Source organism: Lemur catta, chromosome 19 (assembly GCF_020740605.2).
Source record: "Lemur catta isolate mLemCat1 chromosome 19, mLemCat1.pri, whole genome shotgun sequence".
NCBI lineage: Eukaryota > Metazoa > Chordata > Mammalia > Primates > Lemuridae > Lemur > Lemur catta.
Window position 1 is genome coordinate 13,893,561 of NC_059146.1, and position 18,648 is coordinate 13,912,208.

Sequence of the window (18,648 nt, forward strand, 5' to 3'; positions counted from 1 at the left end):
TCTGTAGCTTTCACTGTCACCTCCAGTGTGTTTCTCCAGCTCTGACCCTCACCTGGAGACTAGTGTTGAGTTTTCACCCTCTGACCGGCTATCTTCCCCCAGTCCCTACAGTTCAGTCTGCCCAAACCACACCTTCTCCCTGTGCTACTCTCTTCTTTTCCTGTTTGTCTGAAACCACCATGTTTTTCCTGGTGACTCAGCAGCCAAAAGAGGTGTCTGAGATTTCAAGATTGAATGTAACATCACACCCAAGGTTGTTGGATGTTTCCACCTGTAATGCCCACTCATCACCCTTCTTGCACTTGCGCAAAACTAAACTACTGGTCCCTGGACATGCTTCCCGTTTTCCCCATCCATTCCCACTAGCTCCACCAATTAAAAATGCCCTTCCTCTTCCCACTCCCTGTTCTTCAGGTACATTTTTTACATTCAGGTTGAAATGCCACCTCCCCAGAGCTTCCTCTGATACCTCTTTCCCAGCTAGAAATGGTCTGTCCTCCTCAGAATTCCCATAGCCTTATATGTGTATCTGTCGATACCGCTTACAGCACTTCTGACTGTCTGCTTTACCTTGTAGCCCTTTATATACATTTCTTAACTTTTAATGAGAGTGGAAGCTCCTTGTGGTTAGTTAGTTAATCTTTTTTGTTTCCTCACTGAACCTGTCACAGTGCCTTGAATGTACAAGGCATTCATTCTGTAGATACATGAATGAATGGATGCATGGGTGACTTATTTTAGTCGGATGATTCTTAACCTGGAAGGGTCCTGAACAACAGTGTATATTAATGTTAATTCAAAAGTTAATTGCAAATTAATAAATAAGCTTGAGAGCTCTGGTATGGCTGATAAATAAAAAGGTATCAGTCTACCTAGGAAAGAAAGTTATCTAAGTACTTGCACATAAGCAGTTACATGTTTATAATTTAACATATCAATTTTAGTGCTTATAAGTAAGTAGTGTTCAAATATATCTATTTTTCAGTGGCTTTTTGACTTGTATTTAAAGCAGGCAGAACTAAAATAATGACATACCTATCTCTTCGAGTATTAAGCTGACTTAATCTCTTGCTATTTTTGTGTTTCCTGTCTATTCTTTTTCTCATTCCCCTTTCACTCCATTTTCATTTTTATTTTATTTAGTGAAAAGGATTTGGTGAAACAGGCAAAGACCTTAAATAGTGCAGCAAATAAACTGATCCCAAAACATCATTAAGCATTTTGCAGTTGGTCACCTTGCAAGTCTGATATCACATCTTAGTTGTAAAAGAAAGAAATCTGAAAGTTATTATGTTTAAGCTCTGCTTCTGTATAAAATGTCACCAAAAATTGACTTTGAATTTGTCAGACTTTTAAAAAAGCAGTTGGATATATAGGTTGAGTTTTTTCTTATTGTCTCCCCAGAGTTAGAAAGATTGGTATACATCCCTAATTAAATACTAAATAAACTGGGAAATTATTTCTGAGTTGACCAGTAAATAAAAACACCATTAAAAAAAAAGCCTAGGGAATTGAAGCTCTGTGCATATACTAATGATGCCTTTACAACCCAGAACTTGATAATATCGGATTCTAGGTGCATTGTTCATGTTTGTATCTGCAAGCCTGTTCTGTCATTGCAGTGTGAGGAACTAGAGGTAACTACCATGTGAACTTGGACTCCTCTAAAGTAGTTCTTTGTCTCTAGGCCATGACCCCTTTTCACTTTTCTTATATAGGTTTAATCCCTAAGCCAAGGATAAGTGCTTAGTATTTCACTACAATTCTACTCTCAGTAACCAAGATTGCTTGCAACTTTTTGCCTTAGTGACTTTCAAAAAGAAGAAAAAAATAGCATCCTTACATTTCTTTAAAGTACATAGAAATAAAGTTAGTAATTAGGTAACATATGATAACATAATAGTGTGGAAGCTTGGGGGAAAACCCTCCTAATATTTGTCATCTTCTACCTCTGCCGTTTTTCTGCAATTCTGCTTCCTACTTAGGTAGCTCAGAGAGAACAATTTTAATAAAAACACTCCTCTCCTATTAAAAACAAATATACTACATATTTTTCAAATCTATCCTGCTTTTCCTATTGGAGTAAAGAGGACAAGGTATACACATGAGTGGTGATTTCCTGCCTGTCATTCCTTACCAAGAAACATTTACTTAAGAGTTTCTGTTACTTTTTGGTTAGATGGGGATTTGGTAAATGTTCTGGGAAACTACTAATTTAACTATTAGAAAAACATTTCAGAGTAGGAAATAGATAAATGATAAACTTATATTCCGTATTATTATTTAGTATAAAAATAAAGATTCCCAGTAGATATCCACAAGCAGTATTAGTGGGGCTTCTTTTTCTGAGTGACCACAGACCTAACCCTTTCTAGGCTTTACATTGTAAATAATCCTATAAATACTTTGATTTTTTTAAAAATGACTTTTGATTTGGAGAGACAGGCTTTACATAAGCCTTCATTCCTTCAAAAGGTCTTGGCATAATATTTGGTTTTTTTCTTTTTTCTCATTCTGGTATGCTTTGCAGCATTTCAGCTGCTTAGGTGGGGACAAAGATAATATCCCTTTGCTTCTAGCTTTTGAAATTCTTTACCTTCTTGGCAAAACCAGAATTAAGAGAATAAGATAGAATTCGTGTCTGCTTGTATAGGTCCTTGCACAGACTTGAACCAAAATCAAGTCAAAGAACATACGTTTAGACCAACTTCATGGAAGATCCTGTGTTCTTGAGCTTATTTTAGTTCTTACAATTTTGCACCTATATAAATATAGCTTTTACTATATTCATATCTTCATCAACCTTTTGTGGTGAAGAGTTGCCTTTTCTATGAGCATTTGGAAGGAGTGATCAAACACCAAAATAAAACTTTTTAAAGACTATACTGTACTTCTAAATTCTATTATATAAAGCCCCAAATGTTTTACCTTCTAAATTAAAACATACTTTTTTTATAGGTGCAAAGTTATAAGATGTTCAGAAGAAAACTTCCATCAGATCTTCCAGAGAATGTGGTCAGGAGTCTTACACAGACCCAGTGCTGAGTTCCTTGTTCACTCAGTGAGACACCACTTAGTGGGTCATGGGAGGGAAAAGGAAGGAGACAGCCAAACTCCGACAAAACCTTTTCCTTATAGAATAACTGAAAGCCTGGGTAGGGGTTGATGTATAATGTTCCATGGTTTAATGTATATGGTTTGGAGAAAGTACAAGAAAAACATTATAATTCCACGTATAAGAAGGTAGTTACCCATTTGCAAGTTCCAGTTATGTGTGTAAAATGGAAATATAAAGTACCAAACCTATTAGGAAATAAAAAGCAAAGTGGATTTAACTTAAACTATTGTGTACTTGAGGTTGGCTTTGGATATGGATTTTCTAAAAAGTGATGTTTTATTGTTTATCATCTAATGGCTGTAAACTGTAGTACTAGAATAAAAAAAAGTGGAAAATCAGCTTCTCCTCTGCCTGGTTCACCTTCATCTTGCTTTTCTTTAGAATTTATTTCTCCTCCATCTTTTTTCCCCCGTAATTTCTTCCCTGTGTCTTTCAATGTTTTTGTTTTTTCCCCCTCTCTTGGTCTTTCTACGCCTTCTTCCTTGGGTTATTTTATTTTGTGTTGTGAACTTGGTCTTCCTCCCCACCATGGCTTTTGTTTTTTATCACAAGTTCATGTGGCTCACATCCAGATTGCGCCAGGCTGAGCGAGACCGCCAGTCTGCCGAGTTGGACAACCGGCTCTTCAAACAGGATTTCGGAGACAAGATCAACAGTCTGCAGCTGGAGGTGGAGGAGCTCACCAGGCAGCGGTGAAGAGGGGCAGCCTGAGCGGGCAGGGTGGTCATGGGTAATTCTACGGCTAGACTGCAAGGAAGGGGTTTCAGGAGTGTTGGCCGTCGGCCCTGTCTTTACAGTATCCTTCCTCCGGAACTGGAATTCAGAAAGCTTCACACGCATCACCATTCCCCAAGACCTATAAACATCCTTAGTGATCAGTGAATTAAGAAAGTAGAGCTCAGGGTCCCAGATAAATAGTAATTAGTAGCCAAGAAAACACTAATAATAAGTTACTATTTCTGGAATTCTGACTGTGTGCCAGATACTTTACAAAGCCCTTCATGTGCAGTCTCTCCTAATGTCTTTACTTCAGCCCTAGCAGGTGACATTACTGCCCCCACTTTCAGATGACATTAAAGCTTAGAGAAGTTAAATGTGTCCAAATCATACAGTTAAGCTGCTAAGTGGCAACATTATCATTTAAAATCTTCTCTAACTTCAAGCCCTTAACCATTTTTCTATATTATTTCTCAAATGAGACCCACTTCTGTGCTGAAGCCACTGATTTCAAATAAATAGAACTTTGTTGGCTATAAAGCCCATAGCTACTAAGGACACCAGTGGTTAAGAGTGTAACTAGGGATTAAAAACCTAACTGTAAAGAGAGACCAGCTAATTAATATGAAATGGAACTATAACGTTTGTACCTTCATACTATATCTTGCTGAAAATTTAAAAATACTGTATTTCATTTATAGCACATCCTACTGCTGGTCATTCAGTTGGCCACAACTCTTCGTTAAGAGTTAATATAAAATACTGATATTCAGAGTGGTGGCCCTCAGGCACTGGGAGATCCTGAAGTACATTCTTAATCATCCAAGAAGGATTTAAAATGTTTTATATATCTTAGTGTTATTGGCTTTATTGTATTTTAGTACTTTAAAGCTTGGCTGTCCATATGTGCCTAGTAATTTGTTATTAATCAAGTATTAAAATTTGATCACTGAATTTCAGAAAAGGGTTTCTTATTCTTTAGAGAATATGAGTATAGAAATCCAGATTTTCATCCTTTTCCTCTTGTACCTATCCCAGGAACCAGCTTGAGTTAGAACTAAAACAGGAAAAAGAAAGAAGATTACAAAACAACAGGAACATCCCAGGGAAGGGTTCCCAGAAGCCAGAACCCAAGATGGTAATATTTGTTATTCCCTTGTTAATTTACTTAATTTGAATTCAGATTTTAGAGGCTACTTTGATGAGCCTGTCAGTTTTCTTTCAGGGATCACATACTCACTATGGCCTCGAGTATGTAGATAGCAACTAGTGATGGTGTAAACAGATGAAAGCCTGAGTCTGAGTCTGCCTCTAGGATGCTCTTTCTAACTTGATTTAATTTGGAAAGGGGGACTTTATTTTTTTTCTTTTTCTTTTTTTTTTTTTTTGAACCTGCACAGTTCAACGGGGAATTTTAATAATCATAATTTCCAGTGACACTCTTTTCCCTTTTAAATTTTTTAGTAAGATTATTGTGGTATCTTAACAAAAATATGTGTTTCTTGTATTCTGCTAATATTTTTAATAATATGGTGTAATAATCCCTCCCCAACTCCTGAATTCTCCTTTAACAAAATTTTCTTAAATGTAGATTTGCTTGTGTGTATCTTTTTCAAAATCATGAGGGTTTCAGTTTGAGTATGCACAAGGAACTTCTCATGGGAATAACTAGAAAGAGAGGGGACTAGGTTTGAGGAAGGGAAAGTAAAATTGACTGGTTTAAAGAGCAAAAGTAGAAATTTCTACAGAACGGTCTTCAAAGGAGAGACTTCTAGCACCTGTAGAGGTGAGGGAGCTAGAATTGCATAAGGTCATCTCTGGGACCCAGGAAACAGGGGCCAGCCTCTTCAAATAGTGCAATCAGAAAAGATGAAATACTTTTTTTTTGTTTGTTTGTTTTGAGACAGAGTCTCACTCTGTTGCCCAGGCTAGAGTGCTGTGGCGTCAGCCTCGCTCACAGCAACCTCAAACTCCTGGGCTCAAGCGATCCTCCTGCCTCAGCCTCCCAAGTAACTGGGACTACAGGCGTGCGCCACCATGCCCGGCTAATTTTTTCTATATATATATTTTTTAGTTGTCCATATAATTTCTTTCTATTTTTGGTAGAGACAGGGTCTCGCTCTTGCTCAGGCTGGTCTTGATCAAACTTCTGAGCTCAGTCTGCCCACCTCAGCCTCCCAGAGTGCTAGGATTACAGGCATGAGCCACCACGCCCGGCCATGAAATACTTTCAGTATAAAAGACAAACATGAGAAAAATTGCCTCCTTTGTGTACCTGTTACATATAACAAAACAAGACAAATTTATAAGTTTCTTATTTAAAATTTCTAGAGAGTAAGCTGCTGATTTGCTGGAGAGTAGAAAAGAATGGTACATGGACTTACATAGTACCTATTACTAATAGTTTGAAGTGTGTGAAGAACCACTCTGTGTAGCATGCCATCTTTTTTTATTTCACATTAGTGAACATAAAATCTAAAGGGTTTATAGAGATTTACTTAAAATCTTGGCCCATCTTACCCTATTTTTCTAATAAGGGTTTAAGTTTTCCAGTTTTTAATTTCCCTGCAGTGGAGTTTTGGTAAATACTGCACTGACTGCTCTTCCTTGAGACCTGAGTGATCTAAACACACATTCAAGCCGGGCACAGCAGCACATGTCTGTAATGCCCCCTATTCAAGAGCCTGAGATGGGAGGATCCTTTGAGCCCAGGAGTTTGAGAAAAACATAGCAAGACCCCATCTCAAAAAGAGAAAAAAAGAACACACACATTCCACTTTTGCAGATGGACAGCATTTCAAGGCAGGCAGCAGTGTGTGTATGCCACAGAAAGAATGTGTCCCTAAAAACTTCCAGGCAGGGTTTAAGAGTATTGGTAGAAATGTAATTTAGAACTTTACGTTGGTTCTTCAGAGTAGAAAACTTGAGTTGCACAGGCTGGAGAAGTTGTCATAGCATTGGGGCGTCTGCTTGGTTAGTGTCCAGAGGATGACAGTCTACTAGATATGGCCATGCTTGGCTTTACCAGTTTTTCAGAGCTCACTCTGGAAAAACATTATGTTTCTCATAAGAAGTAACTTATACCTTGAGCCCACTTTGCAAGGAAATAGAATACATTCTCAGTTTTATTTGAATCTCAGGAATTTAAGAAAATACCTGCTCTGAAAATCATCAGCTGCAAACGCAACCAGAATAGTTAAGACACTAGTTGGAGCAGAGAATGAGGAAACATGCTTGAAAGTTAGATACTCTTCCTTTAGAATGCTACTTAGCTTTATACCCAAACTAAGGCATTGTAAAAGAAAATATCTGCAACATCATCATCGTTTGGCATTCTGATTAATTAATAAATGGGGCTGTTTTCTTTTGGCAGGACGGGAAGCACAAAATTCAAGAGGAAAATGTTAAACTAAAAAAGTCCCTGGAAGAAAACCACAGGTGTTTATTAATCAAGTATTAACTAAGACGTAAAGTTATTTTGGAGTAGTGGGAAAGAGAGAGATTTTGGTACACGTTGACATTGACACAGACCAAACACTGACTTATATTAATAATATTAATATACCAGAAAGACATTTTGATAGTTTGCCAAGGTTTCTAAAAAAGAAAAAAAAAAAAGACATTTTGAAGGGAAAAATGAATAAATTATAAACCATATAACATGTATTAAAGCAAACCCATTAGGCCATTTCAGAAGAAAGAAGGGTGATCAGGCTGTCCTCTGACTCTTCCCTGCTTAATCCTCAAACTCAAATTATTACTTAAAAGATAACTTCTCACCTTTACTGAATTAGTATTCCAAGAGAATGAAGCACAAGTCATAGCATGTCCTAGGTTCTTAATGGATTTGAGTATGACTTGTTTCCACAAGTGTGTTAAATTTCAAATAAGTATTCTCATTTCCCTTACCTCATTTCTCCTTTTCATAAGAATCTCAAACAGCTTAACTTCATTCCTTTTTCTTAACTCTTCATCTAATTTGCTCACTATGAAGAGCATACAATTATTTCAACAAAGCTGAGTTTTAACAGTTATTTTAGCAGTTACAAATATAACTATACAGTATTGCATAGTGCTACTGTATTAAAAAATGAAGGAGATCCAACCATATGACATTCTGGAAAAGCCAAAACCATCGAAACGCAAAAAAAAAAATAGTGTTTGCCAGGGGTTAGAGGAAGGTGGGCATGAACAGGCAGAGGAATTTTTAGGGGGGTGAAACTATTCTGTATGCTACTATAACAGTAGATCCATCTCATACATTTGTCCAGACCCACAGAATGTCCAGCACCAAGTGTGAACCCTTATATAAACTACAGATTCTGGGTGATAGTGCCGTGTCAGTGTAGGCGGATCGATTGTAGCAAATGTACCACTCTGGTGGAGGGAGTTGATAAAGAGGCTCGGGTGGGGCAGGGAGTATAAGGGAAATCTCTGTACTTTCTACTGAATTTTGCTGTGAACCTAAAACTGCTCTAAAAATAAAAATCTATTTTAAAAGGTGGGGCAAGAGGAGGTTAGTGATGAGGAATGATACCATAGAGGGATTTTGAGAGAATGGTATACAGTGTCCATTTGGGGCAGCCGTCCCTGTCCAGGCTTTGTTGCCTGAAGAATGAGGTGTGTGTAGTGTGTCATCTGGGGCAAAAGTACCTGCTAGAGAAGAGAAATGACACAGTCCAACAGCGGCTAATTATGCAGGTCCTTAAATACCCCTTCCTTGCCTCAAAGGCCGGAATGATTCCAAAGTCTTTAATTTTGCTCCCAAAGAGCATGGTTAACTAACCTTAAACTACAGCCCATCTAGCATTACAGATTGGCATGGGCACAGGGAAGGGTACTAGAAAGGCCATAAAATTAACCTTGGCTTCCAAGTGCCTTTCAGGGTTAGCCTAGTTCCAGACTAAAATGAAATCATTTATTTGAACAATCAGGAGTGTCTATTAAATGTCAAGTTCTGATTTAGGCCCTGGGAATATAAGGTAATACTTCCTTATATCCGTCCTGTGCTCAGCAGCTTAGAAAGTCAGTTCCACATTCACTGTCTCCTTACAAAAATGTATCTATTCCTACTTTACAGGTGAGAGACCTGAGGAGCACACAGAGTCTAGGTGGCATACCCAGATTGCCTCTACTTACCATGTCTTCTGTTTTTAAGTCCTTTGTTGCTGCACTACATAATATAGCAGCTTCCAGGACCTATTCTGCCCAGAACTGGAATCGTAAGACATACCAGTTTCCTGGGATTGTGGTCCAAGAAACATCTGAAAACCTGGTCACCCCATGGTATATGTGTGGTGGTCACACTGCCACTTGACCAAAGAGAGTAGGAACCATTGTAATCTGTGGTGCATTTTCCCCATAACCAAGAGTGGGCTTTGATTCTCTTGTTTAGGCTCTACTTTATGTTGGGAAAATCAAGGTTGGCTCAAGTTAGTCTCATGAAGAAATATTTCAACATGGGTTTTCATGTGACAGTCTCATTCGTTCCCTATCCTTGATGAATTTGCTAAAGCTCACATTTTAAGAATATTTTGGAGAGGGAACTAACACATGACATATGATAATGATAGATTTCCATAATATCAGATATTTTAAATATATGGCCAATGGGCCATTGGAGTCTTACATGTTGGAAAACATAAATGCTGACTATTTTCCTGACAGTAAAAAGGAAATGTAAAGTATTACTCCAAATCGGTTTTTAACTGGGAACCATAGTGTAGGTCCAAGAGTCAGATTCTAGTTACAGATTTAACCACCAAAGTTTCTTCCCCTTGGAGATTAAAATGAATAATTATGTTGTTCCCCAAAATATAAAAGAACTATAGCATTACTTGTTTGACAAAATGTTTATCTTATGAACTTAATATTGATGACATAAACATAAGTATACTAAGTTGCTATTTGTTACTGTTTTTAATTCTCTGTTGTAGGCTCCAGTCTCACCCTGTGGATGAACAGGTAACAGAGCCTCCTGTTTTCAAACATCTTGTATAAATTAAGAAGTTGGTTGTACCATGCCTCGCCAGTAAACATGGGAGGAGGATGAATGGTACAGTCCTCTGTGTAGCATCCTTTTACAATATGCTGAACAAACATGAAGCTCTCACAGGAAGTAGCCCAGCTTTGAACAATTTGCTTAGTAAACAGCAGTTCTCACTTACTTGAAATTATCTCTGACATGAGACCCAACAGAGCTCACTTTACTTCCCTTATATAAAATGAGGGGGGAAAATGTTTTGATCACTTAGAAATAAGCTAACATAAATGGTTGTATACATGTTGCAAATATAATAGTATATGACAAGCCCATGAGAAAGACAATACATGCAACTATGTCTGAGTAACCCCCGTCACTTATCTGTTAGGATATAAAATGAAGCCTGTTGCTTTCCATTCTCAATGGTAGAGTGAAACAAGAGGGTTGGGACAGTTGTATTTTTTGTTTTTAGAGACAGAGTCTCACTCTGTCACCCAGGCTGGAGTGCGGTGGTGTGAGCATAGCTCACCACAGCCTCTAACTCCTAGGCTCAGGTGATCCTCCCACCTCAACCACCCATGAGTCGCAAGGACTACAGGTGTGCAGCACCATGCCCAGGCCCAGCTAATTTTTTTAAAAAATTTTTTGTAGAGATGGGGTCTTACTGTGTTGCCCAGGCTGGTCTCAAACTCTTGGCCTCAAGCAATCCTCCCACCCCAGCCTCCCAAAATACTGGGATTACAGGTATGAGCCACCTCACCCAGCTGGGATGGGACAGTTTTTAAAACTTTTTACTTCATACTCCTACATGCTTGAATTTTTTTTTAGAAATAAAATTACATATTACTTGTATAAATATAAAAGAGGTAGAAGGCTAATGATAAGATTATCAGAGTTGCATCAAGGGGGTAGGATTATATGTAATTTGTTTCTTTTCCACATACTCTGTATTGTGGTTATATTAATTTTGTTGCTAGAAAATGCATATCCTGAAAATATTAATGTTTCGGGCACTAAGGAATACTAATTGGTTCATTGTGATTTAGGATCAGCCGCTGCTCTCTGCAAAGCCACAAGTGTGTCAGCTGTGCCACGAGGACAGCAGCCTATCAAAGGTAACTATGGGCCGGGCGTGGTGGCTCACCCTGTAATCCTAGCACTTGGGAGGCCGAGGCGGGTGGATCTTTTGAGCTCAAGAGTTCGAGACCAGCCTGAGCAAGAACGAGACCCCGTCTCTATTAAAAATAGAAAGAAATTATATGGACAGCTAAAAATATATATATAAAAAAAAAACTAGCTGAGCATGGTGGCACATGCGTGTAGTCCCAGCTACTCGGGAGGCTGAGGCAGGAAGATCGCTTGAGCCCAGGAGTTTGAGGTTGCTGTGAGCTAGGCTGATGCCACGGCACTCACCCTAGCCCAGGCAACAGAGTGAGACTCTGTCTCAAAGAAAAAAAAAAGGTAACTGTGGTGAGAAAGAACAAGTTCTTCATAGATGCCGCCCACTGTCCCACTAGCTTCCCAGGAATGCCAGGGACCTGGCCGTGCAGGGTGCAGAGTGGACTCTCCCATTGCCGGGTAGGGTGAAAAGCAGGCGCAAGCATTTACCAGACACCTGTTCTTTTTCAGTCATAGTAATTCATGTCAGTAAATCCCCATAAAATAAAAACAAATAACTACATACACAGTTTAAAACAAACAAGTAGATATAACTTTATAAATAAAATATTTATTGAGTGCCTACTATGTAGAATGTACTGTTCTGTGTGCTAGAGAAAGAGTAATGAACAAAATAGACCAAGTCTCTGTCCTTGCGAAGCTTATGTCCTTCGTAGCTGTTGTTCTACAAATGAAGAACCTTGGACTCAGATATTAAGTACATTTCCCAAAGTGATGAAGTCCAGTTTCCAACCTGGCTTTGGCTCCGAACTGTACAGCCCTAGCCCTGCATCCTGCTCAGAAGAGAGCGAAAGGAGCCCTCCCCACAAGACCCCTTTTCTCATGCATCCTCAAGGGCCTCTGGCCGAGCCCCTGCCCAGTGCCTTATCCTACAGCAGGCAAAGTGAAGGCAGCATTCAGAAGGAACGCGAGCTCTCGACAGCTGCAACTGTGTCTTGCTCACTGTAGTATCCCCCGGTGTCTAATATGGTCTCCAGTTCACAGCAGATGCTCAAGGAATGGCATGTACAAATGGATGTGTGAAACTAGTGCTTGGAAGAGACACAGGAGATGTGCTCAAATTCTAGATTACAACCCACACACCACCATTTGTGATCATGCTGAATTTTAACAAGTAAAATTATAATATGACCTAGTCTTAAATTCACAGAATCAGATAACAGATGCACCATCTTTATAGAATTAGAAGTTATTATAGAAATGTGTTCCAAAGTAGAAGAAACTGCTAATCTAATTCTGGTTTTCCGCTTCTGAGCCATGCAAAATAACTTCAGTATGTCAGAGGAAAATTCTTTTCAGGCAAATAAAAGTGTCCCCCTACTCTACTGTACCCTCAGGCAGATGAATTATTTAGGGTGAAAGTTGCATGTCATCAAGTCCAACAGAGCTTAAAGGAAAAAAAGAAAAAGTAGCATTTCATAGGGGAAATCGTTCTTCACAGCCTTTTATATAGGACCCGTGAGCCCTGTGTGCCCAAACCCATCACAGCCTCGCCAGCCAGACTGCCTCAGTGACCACACGCTCTCCTGGTACTTGGCACTGGAGGTTCGAACAGGATGTGGGGAGCTGTGCCCCTGCTGCAGTGACATCCCACAGGACGCGCTTGCAGAGCGTCACAGCACAGCATTAAGCACATCACTATATTAGGAATTATACTTTTCGGTTCATACTCAAGATTTGTTAATCCTAGGATGTCCACTCTAATCCACTGCTAGTTCACTGACTGATTTCAAGTATGCTTAGGTACTTGCAAACTAATTTTAGAATTAGCCTACCTAGAAGTGAATATAGGGAACAGAAGTATGAAATGTATCCCAAAGATGAGTAATTTGTGTTTTATCCTTTTGAATTCTGCAGCACTGCTGCTGCTTTTCATCTAGATCTAAGAATTAGACTGGGTTTCGGTGCAGATTGGGACTGTGTTTGGTCAGATACTATCTGGCACATAGCAAACATTCAGTCAATACTCGATTAGGGGGCTGGGCGTGGTGGCTCACACCTGTAATCCTAACACTCTGGGAGGCCGAGGCGGGTGGATTGTTTGAGCTCAGGAGTTCAAGACCAGCCTGAGCAAGAACGAGACCCCTATCTCTACTAAAAATAGAAATAAACTAGCTGAACAACTAAAAATATATAGAAAAAAAAAATTAGCCGGACATGGTGGCGCATGCCTGTAGTCCCAGCTACTCGGGAGGCTGAGGCAGTAGGATCGCTTAAGCCCAGGAGTCTGAGGTTGCTGTGAGCTAGGCTGACACCACGGCACTCCCTCTAGCCTAGGGAACAGAGTGAGACTCTGTCTCAAAAAAAAAAAAATACTCGATTAGGCGTTAATTGTTTACCATATTAGGCCTTTTATAACCCATGCATCCTTATGCCTTGCTCCTCTTCAGTTTCCCACCTAACCTGCTATTCTCCTTGTAGACTGTGTGTAAGAACTGCACAGGAACCTTCTGTGATGCATGTTCAACAAATGAACTGCCTCTTCCCTCAAGTATCAAGCCTGAGCGAGTTTGCAATCCCTGTCACAAGCATCTGATGAAGCAATATTCCACCAGCCCGTCATAAGACTGGAGATTAACACCTGGACCAAAACATTCACGCAGGGCCATTCTCTACCTGTGTTAGATGTCAGGATCCCCTAATGCCCAGGCCTTAGAATCAACTAAAGAGTTGGCAGGAATGATGTAAGTAAACTAGGTCCAGGGAGAAAAGGCAGTTGGGGGTGCTGGATATTTTGCTCATTTTCCCTAGACTGTATGAATAAAAGTTACTCAGCTGAGCCTTTCTCTTCTAAATCTAAACAGCCCCACTTTGAAGGGTTTATTTTACAGCATATCTTTGGAAAGGCTGTTCATTTTTATGAGTAGTGCTAATGATACTGGGGTGATGTAACAGAGTCAGAGCAGGTAAGAATAAAAAGGACGATCATCTCCCTCTGTTGCATTTGCAGATTCAAGGGAGAGAAAAAGAAATGTTAATTGAGATCAAAATGACAAATGTTACATATTTTCCCAGGTGCTGTCAGACAACGTTTCCTCTTCACTCCCACTAACTACCTCTTTTTAAAAGTATCTCTACCAAACTGTGAGCCCAAACTCAGGGAAAAGAAACTAAAGAGTAATATAAATTCTGAATGTATTAAAAACGATATTGTAATATATTATAATTTCAGGACCAGAATATCCTGGTCTTGGCCTACAAGGGTTTTCATTGTCAGAAGAAAGAACATTTGTCATTTTTCTATTTAATGACTTCAAAAGTAACTATCTGCCCTTTTAGGAATCTCCTACCACAAAACAAGCCAGCTCTCTTCCTGGCATCCCCCTCCTCTCTAAATTATAATGGAAATTGTTTTAAAGATAAGAGTTTGACTTTTGCAAATATTGATTAAAGCAAAGTCAAGTCAGGTATAGAGTAAAACAAGTTTAATTTGTTGATGGCTGAGAACAATTAGCTCAGACTGTTTATTAAATTATTCCTTGAATAAGGGATTCTTTATTCTTAGCCCAGAATCAGAGCTGGTCGACAGATTTCTTGGAAAGGGCAGTAGGGTCATCCCCCATTATCCATGGGAATCGTTCAAGGCCTCCCCAGATACCAAAATCCACGAGTGCTCAAGTCCCTCATGAAATGGCACAGCATTTGCCTGTAACCTATGCACATCTTCCCGTATGCTTTAAATCATCTCTGGATTGCTTACAATACTGAATGCAGTGCCTACACATCATTTCATCTGTGTGGCTTCAGCATAGTCCTTGGTACTCGGTGAATTCAAGTTTGGATTTCTGGAACTTTGCGGAATTTTTTTTCTAAATATTTTTAATCAGCAGTTGGTTGAATCCATAGATGCGCCACTCATGGATGTGGAGAGCTGACTGCTCAAACATCTCTTAGTAGCAAACTCTTTGGGGGAAAAGAGGAAGTGTATTCAGCAAGGGAAGGTAAGAAATGGTATATACTACTTTGATTATGTTACATGTGTCTAGATTGTGTGATTACAATTAAGATCTAAGAAGATATGATTCTGTGACTAGTTTAGAATTCTGGGGTGGAAACATCTGGAACCATGTTATTTGATAAATTGTGTCTCCTAGAAAGGGTTACAGCCTGGGAAAGAGTTGTTATTCCAGAAGTTTGGACTGTTACTTTACTTAGTGAAGCTGAAGTTTAAGAATACAAGGAAAAAAATAAAATCTAATAATTCTAGCCTAGTTTGTTGTCTTTTTTTCCCTTAAATAATATTTGAGAGTCCATTCTCATTTTTTGTCCACGTATAGGAGCCAGCACTGAGTTACCTAGTCAAAAGCATAACGGCAGAAAATAGAATGGTGATTCCCAGGGGCTTAGGGCAGAACAGAAGGTAGTTTCAGTTGGGGAACATGAAAAATTCCAGTGATGGATGGTGGTGATGGTTACACAACAAAGTGAATGTACTTAATGCCCCAGAACTGCATACTTAAAAGGTTAAAATGGTAAATATATTTTACCAGTTTTTAAAAACTGCTTTCCAGACGGCTACAGAAAGTGATTACAGATGTGTGTATATTTGGGTTATTACACACATATGTAACTCTTCACTGAAAGGGCCTAGCAGTGGACACCTCAGTTTCAGTGGCCCGCACTCAACGCCCAGATCTTGTTTTCTAATACCATGCTCCAGTGCCAAGAACCAGGGCTCCTTGGAGAAATGGCTGATTCTGGGGCATCCCAGGAAGTAAAGACATGCTCTATAGGCAAAAGGATGTAGGCATTTCAAAGGTATACAGAAGCCAACTCAAAGAACTCCCAACAGCCAAAAATGAAACAATCTGGGCAACAAAGTGAATAATGCAGTATGTGATTATAACCCAAGTAAAATAAGTATCCATGAGTCCATATTGATATAAATAAATAAATGAGAGGTAGCATATCTTAGACATTTGCTGGTTTGGAGACTGTCAATTATTGAGATCTATTCTCAACATTTCTGATGACAGGTTGATTTTAACATACTAATTACTTTTGTACAGACATTTTCATAAGCATGCTGGTCAATATACGAAATCAGAAACCAGGTACCTGAGAAGCACAATTTCTACACCTAGAATAAAAGGCACTAACTTTAGTCAGCATATTATCTTGAAATGTAAAATTAATTTAATAGAACCAGTAAGCAGTAGTAAGCACTGCTGAGGATATCAGACCCCTAAGACTTAGTAATTAACCATAGTAAAGAAGAGGTAAGAGGCCTCCAATGCAGAGTGAAAAGTACTGTACTAGTCTCCAGGAAGCAGTAATGCCTTATTCTGGGGTGCTGCTTTCTGGCACAAAAATCATTCCTATTCAATTACAAAGTCTGTCACAAATATATTCTTACATATGTAGAGGTTAAAAACTAGCATAATATCACTTGTATTCCCCAGGTTGCTTTCTTGAGGAGGCAAGGAATGAATTTTGGAATTACAGCCAGCCTATCAGAAATTGTGAGTAACTCAGTCTCTCCAGCTCTTCCTCTTTATTCCCAAATATCTGCCACTTTCTGTCAAGTGGTAGAAAGAAAGGTTAAGAGCCTCTTTGTTTCAGCTGGAACCAGGTATGGTTTGGGACAGTAAGTCTCTTGAGTAGACTTGTAAAGTTTTGCCTGTGGGCTTCGAATTAAGATTCTTCACTGTATGTTGGTGATCCTTGTGACTTTGACTGAGTCCATCCATATTCTAGAGTCTATCTTGGTTTTACACATCTGCATGCCTTATCACTGCTCTCAGAGTTATTCCACTAACATGTCCTGACACAAAACCCAGAAGACATAAAAGAGAAGATTTGAAAATTCAGCCACATAAAAATTTCTGCCATGCTGAGCAAATAGAGGACAAACTGGGGGGAAAGGTATTTAAAGCTCACCACAGGAATAAAGAGCTCTTGCCAATTAGTTAAGACAAACCCAATGGAAAAGTGGCCAAAAAACAATATAACAGAGGCAATCAGCAAAATTCAGATTATGGAAACCTACAAGTTTAATCTTACTTCTTCAACAGGTAAGGAAAAAATAAAGACAGCAAAACCAATTAAAATAAATAAGAAACAGGCACTTTAGCATCATTAAAGATACTTGAATGGCTAATAAGCTTATGAAAAAGTGCTCAATATCAGTTGTCAGGGAAAGCAAATTAAAACCACAAGGTAACACTACACACACAATTACAGACTAAAGCACCAAACACCTAAAATTATAGACAACACCAAATGGTAAGGATGTGGACCTACTGGAATTCTGTGGGAATGTAAATTAGGATGACCATTTTGGGAAAAGGTCTGTCAACGTCTAATAAAATTTAAATCAATATTACAACTCAGGATATTCCACTCCTAAGTATTTACCCAAAATAAATTAAAATGTAGGTCCATGAAAAAGCTTGCACAGTATGTTCACAGCAACTTTATTTATAATAGCCCAAAACTGGAAAAAGCCCATTGTCCATCAACTGTTCACCTAATAGGTGAGGGGTTAAACTGTGGCATATTCATACAATGGAATAAAACTCAGCAATAAAAAGGAACAAAGAGCTGAAACACACACATGACTACCAAAACACGTTGAGTGAAAGAAACTTACACAAGAATACATACTGTATGATTCCATTTCTATGAAGTTCTAGAACAGGCAAAATTAATCTATGGTGAACAAAATCCTAACAGTGATTGTCTGCAAGGGGAAGAGAGAAGGGGCAGAAGAGGTGCAGGAATTGACCAGGTACAAAAATACTGATGTGATGGAAGTGCTCCACATCTTCCTAGGAGTTGGGTTACACAGCTGTACATCAAAACTCATCAAATGGAGAATTCTTTTTTTTTTTTTTTTTTTTTGGTATTTTTTTTAACCAGTCAGACTGGTAAAGAATAGATTGCTACTAACCTATGTTGGTGAGGATAGGGGGAAATGGCACTTAAGCACTGCTGGTGCAAACTATGAAATAACAACTTTAAATATAAATTTAACTTTAGATACAAATTATAAGTGCACATTATCTTACCATTTATCCTACAGAGAAATTTATGTATATACAAAATAACAAGTGTATACAAGGTAATTCATTTCAGCATTGTAACAGCAAAAAGTTGGAAATAATTTACACATTCATCAGTAAGGGACAGAGGGACAGGTTAAATTACGTACATCCACACTATACAATCATTAAAAAAGAATGAGGAAAGGTTTTATATACTGATATAAAATGATTTTTAGGATGTTTAAGTGGGGGGAAAAAAACCAAAATAAACAGTAGTTATTTATAGCATATTTTAAAAAGAAATGAAAATGTTAATACTCGCTTATAAATACAGTAAAAATTACTGAAGTTTAGAAACTGATGACAAGGTTGGCCAACAAGAACTAAACAGCTGAGGTATAGGATGGGAAGGAGAATGATCACTGTATACTCTTTGTATCTCTTGAAGTTTATTTCCTTCAAAAAATAGAATATAAACAATTCAAAAATTAGCCCACCATCCTTTATTTGCATATCATCAAGGCTTAAAACAGACTTAAACCTTCCTATATCCCCTTTCTAAGACTCAATAAGAAAACCACCCAACTAAAATACTGGGCAAAAAATCTGAACACACCCCTCACTAAAGATGATATACAGACGGCAAATAAGTATATGAAAAGATA

General features: G+C 38.6%; 1 protein-coding gene across 9 annotated transcripts in view; it reads left to right on the forward strand.

The window, feature by feature from the left end:
* The window catches only part of RUFY3 (RUN and FYVE domain containing 3), a 67,893-nt gene extending 52,690 nt beyond the window's left edge, over positions 1-15,203 (forward strand). For 3 of the 9 annotated variants that reach the window (XM_045532425.1, XM_045532428.1, XM_045532430.1), the window contains exons 13-18: positions 3,691-3,810; positions 4,874-4,973; positions 7,209-7,273; positions 9,772-9,799; positions 10,865-10,933; positions 13,419-15,203. In XM_045532425.1, the coding sequence (XP_045388381.1) occupies positions 3,691-3,810; positions 4,874-4,973; positions 7,209-7,273; positions 9,772-9,799; positions 10,865-10,933; positions 13,419-13,562 (526 nt within the window). In that variant the 3' untranslated portion in view covers positions 13,563-15,203. Of the gene's footprint in view, positions 1-1,143; positions 3,457-3,670; positions 3,811-4,873; positions 4,974-7,208; positions 7,274-9,771; positions 9,800-10,864; positions 10,934-13,418 lie in introns of those variants that run through there. The other 6 variants (XM_045532434.1, XM_045532435.1, XM_045532426.1 and 3 more) reach the window with 5 other exon arrangements.
* The last annotated feature ends 3,445 nt before the right edge of the window (positions 15,204-18,648 follow it).